Consider the following 15,536-nt stretch of genomic DNA (forward strand, 5'->3'; position numbering starts at 1 on the left):
ATGACACCATAACTAGAAGTTAATAATAGAGGGGTATACAGGGAAAAAATATACCTATTACAAACTATGTACTACAGTTAGTAGTATTTTAACATTGTTTCCTCAACAGTAACAAATGTACTATACCAATACTATAAGCCAATAATGGAGGGAGTGGGTTAGGGGTATGGGAGAATTTCAGTTTTCTTTTTTGTTCTTATTTTCTTTTCTGGATTAATGAAAATATCTTAAAAATTTGAAAAAAATATTATTTGTTGTGATGGATGCACAGCTGTGTCATGGTACCGTGGTCAACTGCTTTTGCACTTTGGATGATTGTATATAGGTATGTAAACAATCTCAATAAAATTGAATATATATTAAAAAAAAAAAAAAAAAACTAGTTCCAGCAATCAACCAGGCTAAGAAGAAAGTAAACAAGTAAAAAAGAACAGAAGAAGTAAGACAGATTGGGATAAAAATAGCAAGATCAAGGTACAAAAGAGATTCAGGGCACTGGAAAGGACAGTATTAAAAAAATGGAAGGAGAGAGATGCAATAATGAGAGGGAAGAGAGGGTAAGACACTGGTAAGATTTCTGATAGGGAAATATTCCTTTGATGAAAAGGTACCAGTTTTCAATTAGCAATGTATAAATTAAATAGAATGGGAACAAACATCACTGAAGTTAATGAATTAAAGAATTACAAGAAGTGTATGTTAAGATGCGTGTGCCACGTAGACAATGAAGTTACTCAGTCCTAGAGAAAGACATCGTGCTGTGAACCAACAGCTGAAGTACAAAGTTTCACTGTTGAGAATTGGGATAGAACAATTCTCCTCTGATATTTAAAGGTCTCTTTACCACCTTGCAACTTGTTAAAAATCCTATACTAATCCAACAAAATACACTAAGACACATCCATACAAAAACCAAGAAAATAAGGAATTAAAATTAGTTACTCTGTACCCAAAAAACCTGCTACATGTAACTAAACTTTTTAATTTTTTCTGAAACTCAGTTAACAGGTATGAAATGTATACAAAATAACGAAATCAATGACCATTTAAAAGCTCAGTTTGTTTTGTGTTAATACGCATTCTGTGAATAAAAAGGACTGACCCTTATTAAAAGAAATATTTCAAACTTGTTAATATCTCTCCTTTCCAGATCTCAAAGATAAATATTATAAGTCTGGAAACTCATACTGAAAAACAACAGTCACAGGGACGATGAACCAAAGACTAGATTTACAGATACAAGGTAGTCATAATCTTTCTTCTTTCAGTGAAGTCTTGTAGATATAGTCTTAAATTGGAAGAGAAAAACATTTCTACCTAATATATATTGAAATAAAAACTCTGAGGAAAACAGCGAGTACTCAGAACAAACCAAGTTATAAATTAAAGCCATTATTGAGGAACCAACATTTGTTAAAGGCTTTTCCAATTATTCAAGAGCTACCCTGAGGACATTTGGCATCATTCTTCATTAAAGTTCTGAAGTACAAGGGCCATACACATATGTACGTTCTAATCTACAATTCTGGACTTTCTTTTCTTTCTTTAATTTCTTCTTGTGACTCATGAGATTTCAACAGGAATTAGGTTACAAGTCTTATTTCAAAGAAACAACCATTAGACAATAGTCTAATAAAAAAGGAAAATGAGTCATTTGGTGGTAAAACTATAAATAAATGACAAAATATAAATACATGACATTACCCCATAAGTATAACGTATAAAGTCATTTTCTTTCTTACAGAGAATGAGCATTGAAAGGTACCAAAATAAAGGATATGTAATAGAGGATTGATGTGGGAAATTTATTATAACTAGATCATTAAATTAGTTACTCTAGATGATCATCCAACAAAGTAATTGTTAAACTTTTTGGCCCAAAAGTCTTTTCATCAATCAAATGCTTTAAAACAGTCCCTGAAAGTTGGAGTTTAAAATATGGGAATGAATAAATCAGTGAATCTGGTGCTGGACAATGTCCATGATTAACTGTACAAATATTAGAAATCTCTTTCATGAACTAGAACAAATGTATGACACTATAACTAGAAGTTAACAATAGAGGGGTATACAGGGAAAATATATCTATTGCAAACTATGTACCACAGTAGTATTTTAACATTCTTTCATCAGCAGTAACAAATATAAATACTATGAGTCAATAATGGAGGGGGGTGGTTAGTGTATGGGAGGATTTGAGCTTTCTTTTTTTGTCTTTATTTTTTTTCTGGAGTAATGAAAATGTTCTAAAAATTGAAAAAAATTAACTGTGGTGACAGATGCACAGCTGTATGATGATACCATGGGTAATTGATTGTGCACTTTGGATCTTTGGATGATTGTATGGTATGTGAACAATCTCAATAAAACTAAATTTCAAAAAAAAAACAAAAACAAACAAACAAAAAAAACAGTCCCTGGATGTAAGTCAAAGGTACTCTGTTTTTCTTGTTGTTGACTGGGGATTGGGGGTTGGGGGGAGTGATATTTGAAGGGGAGTATAGAGATCTCCCTTTAGGTCACAATTGAATGCTACTGTACTAATTTTCTAGAACCTAAAGATAACTCTTCTAAAAAACTCATACCTTACGATAGCTCTACCACAGCACTCACCACACAACTTACTGGAATGATTTTTGTTTACCTCTCTCCACAAATTAAATAGTAACATAGCCTCTATAATTAAATATTAATTCAAAAAAAGTAACAGATTAAATAAATGTGTCCTAAGTCTGAATTCATTTCATGATACAAACTCATTTTATAAGGTTAAGGTCAAATAATACTCTTCAAATTTAAGAAATCCTTCCGTATTTTCAAAGCTGATATCTCATATCAAATATATTAAAGCTCTTGAAATGTTCAACTCTTACCGTAATCCATTCCTTTGGTCAAAAGCAGGAATCATAGAGTTAGGATGTTCTGACATCAATGCAACAAGCAGTTGTAGGACGTCCATTAGATTATCATCCTAAAATAATTTTAGCAATTTAGAATTAAAAACAAGGGGAGATGGGTCAACATATTTGATGACTGAATACCCCAATCAACAGAAATTTCAACTTTAAAAAAATAGTCTGAAATATATACACATTCATAATGAATTGTGTTCCTTATATATAGACAATCATCTGTATAATAATTCAAAATATTCATCAACTAAATAGTTTTTTAGTATAAATAATCAATTTCTTAATCAAAGAAATAAAATCCCTCATGTTTTACTAAACCAAGATCTTTTAAAACATATTATACAGAAATAGTAGTTCTGACATGGTTGTTTTTTGAAAAAAAAAAATAGGAAGGTTTATACATCAAGAAGCTAGGAAAAAAATAGGTTGCTTTTTATTATAGCAAGACTTACTAGAGCCTTTAAGTGCTAAGAAATATTGCGAATTTGGTGATGGTGGTAGTGAGCAATATTTCATGTATCATTTCCTAAACTTATTTAACCTATAATACTTTGGCCTCCCAACAAACTAGTTCCAAAATAACACTTTTTGAAAAATAACATCATAGTTCTCATATATTATCTGTTGTCAGAATTAAAGAATTAGATAATCAAATATTTATTAAATCAACATAACATTGTATATGGGACAATTTGATAATATTTACAGAACATCAGTAGGGGGCACATATGAGTTCCAGATCCCAAAATCTTCCAAGATAATCCTTCACAGCCTTTCTTGAATATTCACATTATGGACATTATTAGGACCAACATGGGCAATAATTATCCAAAGAGGAAAAGGGAAGCAGCTATCAAGGGTTGCAGGGGTTCTTGGTCTCTATTGCCCTGCCTTTTTTGTTTGTTTTGGCCTTCACTATTGTGCCGGTTTGGATATATTATGTCACCAAAAGCCATGTTTTAATCCAATCTTGTGGGATATTTGGATTAGGTTGTTTCCATGGAGATGCGACTCACCCAACTGTCGGTGATACTTCTGATTAGATTATTTCCAAGGAAGTGTGGCCCCGCCCATTCAGCGTGGGTCTTGATTAGTTTATTAGAGTCCTTTAAAAGGAGCAGACCCAGTCACTTGCTGGCACTTTGAGAAGCTGACCCAGAGTTTCCTCCAGAGAAACTAAGAGAGGACAAAATGCCCCAAGAGCAGCTGAGAAAGACTTTTGAAGAGACGCTTGTGGGATAACACTTAGAGATGCTTGGAGATGTTTGGAGACATTTTGGAGAAAGCCATTTTTGAAACCAGAACCCCGGAGCAAAGGATCAGCTGACACCAGCCACATGCCTTCCCAGCTAAAAGAGATTTTCTGGACGCCATCAGCTGTTCTTCAGTGAAGGTATCCTCTTGTTGATGCCTTACTTTGGACATTTTCATGGCCTTCAGACTATAAATTTGTAACCTAATTAACCCCCTTTGTAAAACCCAATCCATTTCTGGTATTTTGCATAACAGTAGCATTAGCAAACTGAAACAACAACTTTTGTACTTTGCTATGGAAGCTACTTGAATACCTACATTTCAATAAGCTAAGTAGATGATCGCTGGAAAAGTGAAATTTTAAGGGACCTGAAAGATTCCTTTAAAGAATCTCAGGGAAAAGAGAATCACACGATTTTCAGTTTCTCTCTTATTATGGACTTCTGTCCCTTAGGGTTAATAAAAAACAAAATCACAGATAACAAATTCCTAGGAAATTGAATTGAAAAATTGTCAAATTTACACTGGGTCAGTAAAAAATTTTAAAATACTCTAACTCAAGAGGAAAAAAATCATTATCACTAATGTTTGAGTCAAACATGAACCAATCAAAAAATCTACTCCATTCTTTTTTGTTTCAGTTAACAAAGACAGGTCCTAACATTATCTCTTGCTTATTAATGATTATAGAAGGCAATATTCCATACTGCAACAGCTTTATTAATTCACAAGGCATGCATTATAATAAAGGAATGTAAAGTGTCATGTAAAATGTATCATATGAAATTCCACTAATTCTCAAATTTTACTAATTTATAATGCATTTAATCAGATTATTCTGGCATATATTACATTTCACTAGTGCTAAAAACCAGAGAGGAAAAAAAATACCCAGTCATTTCAACCTCTTAAATGTTCAACCTCCTTTTCAACTGCCTAATTTTTAATCCTATTAACAGTGAATTGTTTGACTTAACAGTATTTGAACTTGCAAAATCAATGGGAAGATTTTGTTACGAATTTTTAAATTTAACATTTTTAACCGTTTTCATAATCATTTTATTCCACTTGTTACATGGTTCCTTGAAATACACTAGAAGTACGCTCTGGTATACTTTATTGTTAATTTACTGAGACCTAATTTTAACACTTTCAAAAGACTTTCCTGGTTATTCTCAATGCAGAGCCATCTTGTGGTGATAAAGGATATTTAAATGAAGTCCGCTAGGATTTAATTCCCAGACGTATTTACTCCACAGTTATATCACTAGTGAAGATTACTTTTTTTTTACTTTAAAACAAAGTTCATAAGTACAGCTTCAGAGAATACCCTAAAATATAAAATTCAAATGTTACCTCATGCATAGTGAGTAGATAATTAAGAATGGCTTGTAGTTCATCCTCCTTTACTCCAGAATCCTTTAAAAACATAATACAAGTATCTTGTGCATTTAAAAGCTATTTTTTTAAAGTTAAATTATCTACATAGATTTATCAAATTGGTAACTATAAATACAAAAAGATAATGCAACATATAGAATATAAATTTAAAATAAAAACTGGGGGAAACACTGAAGATATACAGTATATAAAACTGTACAGTAGTTAAAAGAGCTATGACATCGATATCTTGGTTTTGGCACCTTATATAATATGATACACTTACTTAGTGAAGCCACAGAATCCTACAGTAGGTAACAATAATAATGAACAACCATACATGAAGCTCGTATGAAAATTTTCTACCTACTTTAACAATTTATTAATCGTGGAAAAAAATCTCAAAACAATTTCAAAAAAGAACAATACAAAAGAGACCTGGGAAACAGAAGTAAAAATTACACACTGAGAAGGATACACAAAGAGACAATTCAAGAGAAAACTTGTTTTTACAAATGGAAACAAGGTTTCCAAGTCTGAGAGATACCTACTAAAAAAGTAGGTGCACTTGCCATAATATTATGAGACAGCTATGAAATCATTATATTGTAAAGAATAAGAAATAAGGGAACACAGGAAAATACTCAGTAAAATATTAGCATCAAATGCATTTAGATATTGCAATGTTATAAAACCAAAATACCTATTCAAAAATAATCTTAAATTTTACTTCATCTAAAACAATGGAAAGGAGCAAAATATGATAATTTCTAAAGGTTGATTTACCTATTTAGTACATTTATACAGGAATATTATTTCTCAAAATCAGAATGCCAGGTACAAGGAGTCCCCTAAAAATGACCCACCCCTCCAACCTCCTCTCAGCTCTCAGGGTCCATAAACCACAGGAGTCTTTTGTTCTAGAGATCCCTCAAATCTGTTCAGATCTTTCTTGCCTGCTATATCACCAGTGCCAAGAACAGTGCCTAGAACCTTGTAGCTCAGTAAATATTTCCTGAATGAAAGTATGAATACACTTGAACTTCAACAGAAATTCATGACATACACTGCAATTATTAATACCCAACTCTGCAATAATTTATACATATATATATATAGAGAGAGAGAGAGAGGAGTCCAGGTCCTGACTAAATTCCTATGTGTGATGTGTCAGATCTAATCATAGGCAATTACAAGACTTCACCCGGCAGGCCTCACAAGGAGAAAGCTACCCTCCCCACATCACCCTTGGTGCATAGCCAAAGCTTTGCAGACTCTCAAGGGAGCTGCAATCAAGGACTCAGGTCCCCATGGCCAGTCAGGCTCTTATACATATCTGCATTAACAGCTGAGGTTTCCTAAGGCACCTCTGCTGAGACATCCTTATGGGTGAAGGTAGTGAAGGGTGACCTTGAAGATACTTTTCTCAACTCCGACTCAGTATGAAATACTTTTCCACTCAGAACCCCACCCCCAACCTCCTCTCAGCTCTCAGGGTCCATAAAACCACAGGAGCCTTTTGTTCTAGAGATCCCTCTAATCTGTGCAGATCTTTCTGACTCTAGCCTAGCAGTATCATTTCAAGGGCGAAAATGGAACAGGGGTAGTCAGCATCTTTCTTTGGTTTAACCTCTTGCCTATACTACTGCGGTTAAATGATTAAAGACTTAACTGTTACTTTCATTTTGGCTTGTTGTCTTGAAAAGCTTTACCATTAAAACCTGCCAGCTCCGCTTTGCAAAGTTCACCTCTTAGCATATATGCCCTGAAAAAGGAAGGGGGGTGGGGGCAGCAAACAAACAAACATCTTCCAAAATAATTTTCCAATGTGTAACTCTAATAATAGAGCAAAGAGTGAATAAACAGAAATAATTTTTTATAAGAAATTATAAACTACAACACACAGCATGCTATATGATAAGCAATATGGACTCACCTTCATCACCAATTGCTTAACAAACATCAACAACAATGCTCGTAAAGAAAGTATTTCCTTTTGATTAGGTCGTGGACCATCTAAAAAAAACACACAAAAACACTCTTAGTATTTCAAAGACCTCACAGCTATCTAAGTTTAATATTCCCTTTGCTAATGGTTCTCCCATTTATTTATAATACACATGAAGTTCCATCTTGAAAAGTCACCTCCCTTTTATGCCATGAGAAAGACAACTATTCAATCTCAAATGCAATTAATTTGCATATACAATACTTGAAATATACAAAATAGGTTACGCTGAAACGACGAAGTTTGTTTTTTGAGTAACATCAAAGAATTGCCAAAACACAAAAATGAGATAAATAAAATTTGTATTCAATAATAAAATGCACTTCATTTTGTTTTAAAAGAGACTGAGAGATAAAATTAAAAAAAAAAAAAAGAGACTGAGAATATGTGTATGTTCACAAAGGAAAAAATAAAGGGAAAACTAAGCTTTGAATATTGATATTAAATGTGAAATCAGTTGGAAAAAATTTTTCTTCACTGTTACTGGTATGTAAGCTAATGCAAAAATCTCAAAAGCATGCTTCAACACAGAGTGTCATTCATAAAGAAGGGAATTATGTTGACTACATCTGACATCTCCGCCTGCTCTTGAAAAATTCTTTGGTTACATATGGCTCACATTAAGTCTATTTCCATGTCTTAAACACATAATTCCCAAGTAGAAAGCTTTTGAAACCAAACACCCATTGTTCTAAAATCCTAAATGAGGTACCTGTTTGTCTCACAAATTCTCCAATTTTCCCCCACTAATCACTATTTACCACTAGCTCCCAGACCACCAAGGCATAGGACCACCATGACCCTGAACAGATCAATTAGAATAGAAAGAAAATTGTTTAAAATTTATTCCACATGAGGATTTCTATTCAAAGAATAGGTTACACAGTTAAAATAGAATCACAAATTTGTTCACATCTCTGACTTGAAGAATGAGACTTTCCCAAAGTCACTTGTCAGTTACAAAATTAAGGCAAGAACACAAACTAACAGTCAGGACAGTACACATACAGCACCCTGAAGCAGTCATCAAGAAATTCCGATCTGGGTCTACATGTGCAACAACCTTACCAGCTATATAACTTCTGATGACCTGACAGCTATATACATTATGGATTTCATGTTCTCTGAGAATAAATCAAGTTTGTTTGAAAGTAACATAAAAAGTACTGTACTGAAGATGGTAGCATAAGGAGGTGTGGAATTTAATGAGTCCTCTAGAGCAACAAGTAAATAGCCAGGAACAACTGGTAAATAGACTGGAACAACTGTTTGGGGACAACCATGACCACACACGCACATCATACACCAGTCTGGAATGTGTAGAAGGGCAGAGATCGCAGCATAGAACTGAAAGTAAAGCGCCCTAAACTGTGGAGCTGGCAGCCTGCCCCAACTGGCACAGCAGGCTGAATTGGAACACTTCCCTATGGGAAAAAGGAGCAGTCTACTAGGTGCAAGGCAAAGTAACTAAACGAAGCTCCAACTGAGGTTTTAATTAACAAACCTGAACTACTGAATACAAGCTACAAGCACAGATATACCTGGAACAAGCAGGAAAGGAACCCTGAGGTCTCTCCTGGCAGAGGGGAGGCGGGACTGATGGAAAAAAATAATAATAATGATAAATAAATAAAAACAGAGGCCTTTGGAGATGCCTGAGCTCAAAATACTGGAAAATGACTGTGTCCCAAGAAAAGGGGAACCTAGAACCAGGTATCAACTCTGGTCGACCTGTGAAATTGCAGGTCTGGGGATTGGCTCCGAAACGGGAATTTCTTACTTTTTTCTTTTTTTTCTCCTAGTCTAAGTAGATCATTAGAGAAAGCCTCAGGCATTTTCAATTGTCAGCACTGACTCAGGCAAGGGTAGAGTTAAGACAGTTAGAGGGACAAAAGAAGAAATCAAGTGAAAGAGATAATTCCCTAAATGGCCTATATTCCCCAAGAATGGGGGGGGGGGGTCAAGCTTAAGTGGTGGCCCTCTCTCAGATTTCAGACCCCGGGGGGATGGAGAGTGGGGTAGGGGGACCAGAAACAACTTAAGCTTGGCTTCTGACACTCTCAGCCTCTGGATGGGACAGGGTCCCATAAGAATTAAAGGCACCACACCTTTTTATGCCAGTGGGGAACTGCAGGCTGACAAGCCACCTGCTGAGCAGGATAGGAAAAGTATAGAGGCCTCGCAGGAAAGTCTGACAACCATCCAGGTCTCATTCTTATGGAAACTTGATGCTGATTACACCGTCCCCATGAGAGCTGGATCCGTCTGGTCGGGGAAAATATGACTGGGGTAACCAAGGAAACCAGATGCCTAGCTTATTAGTTAGGGCTTCCTAGGGAAACAGAACAGGAGATATCTGTAAATAAGAGATTTTACAAAAGTGTCTCACACAACTGTGGGATGCACAAGTCCAAATTCCATAGAAAAGGATGCACAAGTGCAAATTAGGTAGGGCAGGATGCAGGATTCCAAACTCCATAGGGCAGGCAGCGAGCTGGCAATTCCAATGAAGGTCTTCCATGAACTCCCTAGGAGAAGCTGGGTGGTTGAAGAATAAGTAAAAGTTCTCTCTCTTCTCTATTAAAAGTCTTCAACTGATTGGATTAAATCCAGCTGACTGAATTCTCTCATTGAAAAAGGCCTGTCCTTCATTGATATAATCAGCCACAGATGCAATCAATTGATTGATGATTTAATAAACCATCCTTCTGGTTTACTGACCAGAGTCAAATGTCCTTGCATAACTGTTAGGCTACTGTTTGCCTGACCAGACACCTGGACACCATCACCTGGCCAAGTTGACACATGAACCTAACCATGACAGTCCAACCCTTCTCAACATGGTAGCTATACACATCACCTTAAACCATACTTAATCTCTAAATAAAACACAATAACACACATACGTTTTGCCTAACAATAGTCAGCTGTCCTGCGCACAACCGCAAACACACTACATCTCTCCAGAATAGGGTGCAAGTCCTTGGGTAACAATGACTCTTAAACTTGATATCCTATAACTTAAATACTATGAAATAAACAATATAACTTATGTCATATGATAAGGGGATAAGAAAGAGAAGAAAAAAAAGATATTTGCTTTATGGACAAATACAAACATACTCGTAACAAATCAAGGAGGAAATATTCATGCCATCATAATCCTCATGAACTATGGTCATGTGGTCATAGTTCATATTTATCACTGCCTTCTTCCACTACCCATTCCATATTCCCTTTACCCTCAGCAAGCACTTCAGTTGAACATGGTTCTTTGCCTGGTAGGGTGTCCCAAACCTTCACTCCTGAAGTTTCTGGGCCATTGGCAGTCCTGCCTGGATTGGGTTGTTGCAGCTTTCCATTGACTTTAATCACAGGGCATGGTAGTACTAAGAAATGCCCTAAGAGATCTCCTGTATTCTAGGGAAACTGTTCTTTATCTCCATTGTGTAGCTGCCGTCCTATTTCCCCTTGATAGTCAGGATCAATTACCCCAGCCAGCAGAGTAATCCCGTTCCTTGTCTATTGAATCAGAGGCATGAGAAGCCCAAAGTAGCCAGGTGGCAGTCTTAACTTCCAGTTCAATGGAATTATTGTTGTGTCTCCTGGTGTGAGCACTCCTCCTTTTGGAAGTAAGACTTGTAGATCAGCAAAACTTAAGGTTGCAGGGAAAGGAAGCAAAAATTTTCCTAGTGGATCACTAGGGGTGATAATGAGTGGTGTCAGTACCATTTCAACCCCTTCATTCCTGGACCCGAGAATGCTGGCTATGGGAGAAACAGCACCATAGAGTGGACAATGATTCAGAGCATACACAGCCATCTGGAGAACACTGCCCCAGCCCTGCAAGGTATTGCCACCTAGTTGACACTGCAATTTTGAGTCTTCAAAAGGCCATTCCACTGTTATATCAATTCAGTTCTTCCTGGATGACAGGAACATTGTAAGACCAGAGAATTCCATGAGCATGTGCCCATTCCCTCACTTCATTTGCTGTGAAGTGGGTTCCTTGATCAGAAGCAATGCTGTCTGGAATACCATGACGGTGGATAAGGCATTCCATAAGACCATGGACGGTAGTTTTGGCAGAAGCATTGAGTGTAGGGAAGGCAAACCCATATGAGGAGTATGAGTCCAGTCCAGTGAGAACAAATCGCTGCCCCTTCCATGATGGAAGTGGTCCAATATAATCAACAAGCCACCAGGTAGCAAGCTGATCACCTTGGGGAATGGTGGCATATCAGGGACTAAGTGTGGGTCTCTGCTGTTGGCAGATTGGGCACTCAGCAGTGGCTGTGGCTAGGTCAGCCATGGTGACTGTAAGTCCATGTTGCTAAGCCCATGCATAACCTCCATACCTACCACCATGACCACTTTGTTCATGAGCCCATTGGGGAAGGACAGGAGTGGGTGGAAAAAGAGGCAGACTGGTATCCTCAGAATGAATTAGATTATCTACTTGATTATTAAAATCTTCCTCTGCTGAAGTCATCCTCTGGTGAGCATTCACATGGGATGCAAATATCTTCATGTTTTTCGCCAACTCAGAAAGGTCTATCCACATACCCTTTTCCCAGACTTTTTTGTCACCAATTTTACAATTAGGAGCCTTTCAATTCCCTGACCATCCAGTCAAACCATTAGCAACAGCCCATGAATCAGTACACAAACGTAGCTCTGGATTGTTCTCCTTCCAAGCAAAATGAACAAGCAGGTGCACTGCTCGAAGTTCTGCCCACTGGGAGGATTTCCCCTAACCACTGTCCTTCAGGGACATCCCAGAAAGGGGCTGCATGCTGCAGCTGTCCACTTTCAGATGGTACCTGCCTATTGTGCAGACCCATGTCTAAATTAGGCCTGAGTTTTCTCTTCCTCAGTCAACTGATTGTAAGGAACTCATGAACAGGCCATAACTCAAGGCTGGGAAAGAAAAGGTAATGTAGCAGGAGTGGGACCATGGGCATTTAAGCCACTTCCTCATGTAACATACTTGTGCCTTCAGGACCCACTTGACCCACTAGAAGAGAAGAAAAACACAATGAAGACATAAAACAGCAGATTTGGAGAGGCAGAAGAAAGAATTCATGAACTAGAGGACAAGCCATCTGAAATCCTAAAAAAAAAAGAACAGCTAAGGAAAAGAATTGAAAAATATGAGGAGTGTAAGGGATTTGAATGACAATCTGAAGTGCATGAATATATGTGTCATGGGTGTTCCAGAAGGAGAAGAGAAGGGAAAGGGGGCAGAAGCAATAATCGAGGAAATAATCACTGAAAATTTCCCATCTCCTATGAAAGTCATAAAACTGCAGACCCAAGAAGTGCAGAGTACCTGAAACAGAATAGATCCCAATACACATACTCCAAGTCACTAACTGCTCAGATTATCAAATGTCATAGACTAAGTGAGAATTCCAAAAATAGCAAAAGAAAAATGGTACATCACATAAAAGAGAAGCTCAGTAAGACTATGCGCAGATTTCTCAGAAGAAAACATGGAGGTGAGAAGGCAGTGGTATGATATATTTAAGATACTGAAAGAGAAAAACTGCCAAAACTATATCTGGCAAAACTGTCCTTCAAAACCAAGGGAGAGTTCAAAATATTTTCAGACAAACAGACACTGAGAGAGTTTGTAAACAAGATACCTGCTCTACAGGAAATACTAAAGGGAGCACTACAGACAAATAGGAAAAGACAGGAGAGAGAGCTTCAAAGAAGAGTGTAAAAATGAAGACTATCAGTAAGGGTAAAAAGAGAGAGAAAATAAAATAAAATAAAAAATCATATAAAATCCAAAAGACAAAATGGTAGACAGCAGACATTGCATTGAGGGAAATTAGCCAGAATACTCTATGGTCACACTAATACAAACTAACATTAATGAAAGAACCTTGAAAGTTAAAGCTGAGAAGACAGGTTATCAGGAGATAAAAAGAGGGTGGAGATCAGGCATCTGATGCTGAAGGAGTACTGAATGTTCAACAGGATTGATTACATAGATCCAGAAATAGTAGCACAATACTGTGTGATGGTAGCACAATATTGTAAGTACTCTGAACAAAGATGAGTGTGAGTATGGATGAAAGAGGAAGGCTAGGCTATGATACCAGAAAGTAAGATAAAGGATAAAGACAGGGACTGTATAACTTAAAGAAGCCTAGAATGGTCAACGATGGTGATTTAGTGTACTAACATAAGAAAGTTTTCACATGAGGGAAAACGAATGTCAACATTGCAAGGTGTTGAAAACTGGATGGTATAGGGGAAAAAATACAGTCAATGCAAACTAGAGGTTATAGGCTTATGTAAAGGTTCCTGGATTGTAAGCTCTTACAGCAGTCACATCTATTCATGAATTGTAACAGTTATTTCTAAATTCTGAAATGCTGAGCTGTTTGTGTGTGACCTGGTCGGTCCCTAGAGCTTCGGGGGTCTCTGTGTCGCCTGGGATTTGGAGCCAGAGTTCGGTAGCTCTGAGTGTCAGCATTGACCCATGAAGCAACTGGCAGAGGTTGAAAAGGAGATAGACTTCGATTGGAGATATCATTTGAAATGGACTTGGTTGAGATGGAGGTAGATCGGGTTTTAAAACTTCAGCTTCTGTGTAGCTGGGAAAAGGGAAAAGATGTTTGTTTGTTGCAAAACCTATACTTTCTGTAGCACACTATATAGTTTAACTTGTATGGTCAGTTTATTCAAACACCATAATTACATGAACCCTTGAATAGGGAGTGAGATCTGGTTGGTTTGTACAGGTTAGCATGAAGCCCCGATACATCCCAGACTAATTTGGGCAGAGAATAAAAACATATTTGCAAAGCCCCCTTGAGGGACTGGGGGGAAATGTGGAAACATTAAATTTCCCCCCTTGGGGAATTCCTGATATTCTCGCAAGCATTGGAGACTATCAGTTTAGTAGACGGAGCCCTTGAACTTGGGGTTTGCCCTTATGAAGCCTGTTACTGCAAAGGAGAGGCTAAGCCTACTTATAATTGTGCCTGAGAGTCACCCCCAGAGAACCTCTTTTGTTGGTCAGATGTAGCCTCTCTCTCTAAGCCGACTCAGCAGGTAAACTCACTGCCCTCCCCTCTACATGGGACATGACTCCCAGGGTGGTAAATCTCCCTGGCAACATGGAACATGCCTCCTGAGGGTGAGCCTGGACCCAGCATCGTAGGATCAAGAAAGGCTTCTTAACCAAAAAGGGAAGAGAAATGAAACAAAATAAAGTTTCAGTGGCTGAAAGATTTCAAATGGAGTTCAGAGGTCCTACTGGAAGTAAGTCATGCATTATATAGATATCCCTTTTTAGTTTTTACTTTATTAGAACAGCTAGAAGGAAATATCTGAAACTCTTAAACTGCAATCCAGTATCCTTAATTCTTGAAGATCACTGTATAACTATATCGTTTATATGGTGTGACCATGTGATTGTGAAAACTCTATGGTTCACACTCCCTTTACCCAGTGTGTGGACAAATGAGTAGAAAAATGAGGTTAAAAAGTAAATGAATAATAGTGGGGGAGGAGGGTTATTGGATGTTTTGGGTGTTCTTTTTAACTTGTATTTTCACTCTTATTTTTATTTTTTGGAGTAATGAAGACATCTTTTCCGGTTTGCTAATGCTGCCATTATGCAAAATACCAGAAATGAATTGGCTTTTATAACGGGGATTTATCTGGTTACAAAGTTATAGTCTTAAGGCCATAAAGTATACAAGGTAAGGCATCAACAACAGGGTACCTTCACTGAAGGACGGCCATTGGCATCCAGAAAACCTCTGCTAGCTTGGAAGGCACATGGCTGGCGTCCGCTTGCTCCCAGGTTGCATTTCAAAATGGCGTTCTCCAAAATGTTGCTCTTCAGGCATTTTGTCCTCTCTTAGCTGCAGCTGCTCTCCAAAATGTCACTCACAGCTGCACTGAGTTCCTTCCACTTGTCAGCTCATTTACATGGCTCCAGTGATTTCAGACCCCCC

The 15,536-nt window shown here is 37.3% G+C and overlaps 1 protein-coding gene across 3 annotated transcripts in view; it reads right to left on the bottom strand.

Annotated features, from left to right (window-relative positions):
• The window catches only part of LRBA (LPS responsive beige-like anchor protein), a 1,009,660-nt gene that overhangs the window by 797,787 nt on the left and 196,337 nt on the right, over window positions 1-15,536 (bottom strand). For all 3 annotated transcript variants that reach the window (XM_037830797.1, XM_037830798.1, XM_037830799.1), the window contains 3 exons: window positions 7,483-7,562; window positions 5,523-5,585; window positions 2,874-2,971 (listed from right to left, as the gene is read on the bottom strand). In XM_037830797.1, the coding sequence (XP_037686725.1) occupies window positions 2,874-2,971; window positions 5,523-5,585; window positions 7,483-7,562 (241 nt within the window). The remainder of the gene's footprint in view (window positions 1-2,873; window positions 2,972-5,522; window positions 5,586-7,482; window positions 7,563-15,536) is intronic.

This window comes from Choloepus didactylus, chromosome 3, assembly GCF_015220235.1.
Source record: "Choloepus didactylus isolate mChoDid1 chromosome 3, mChoDid1.pri, whole genome shotgun sequence".
NCBI classification, from domain to species: Eukaryota; Metazoa; Chordata; class Mammalia; order Pilosa; family Megalonychidae; genus Choloepus; species Choloepus didactylus.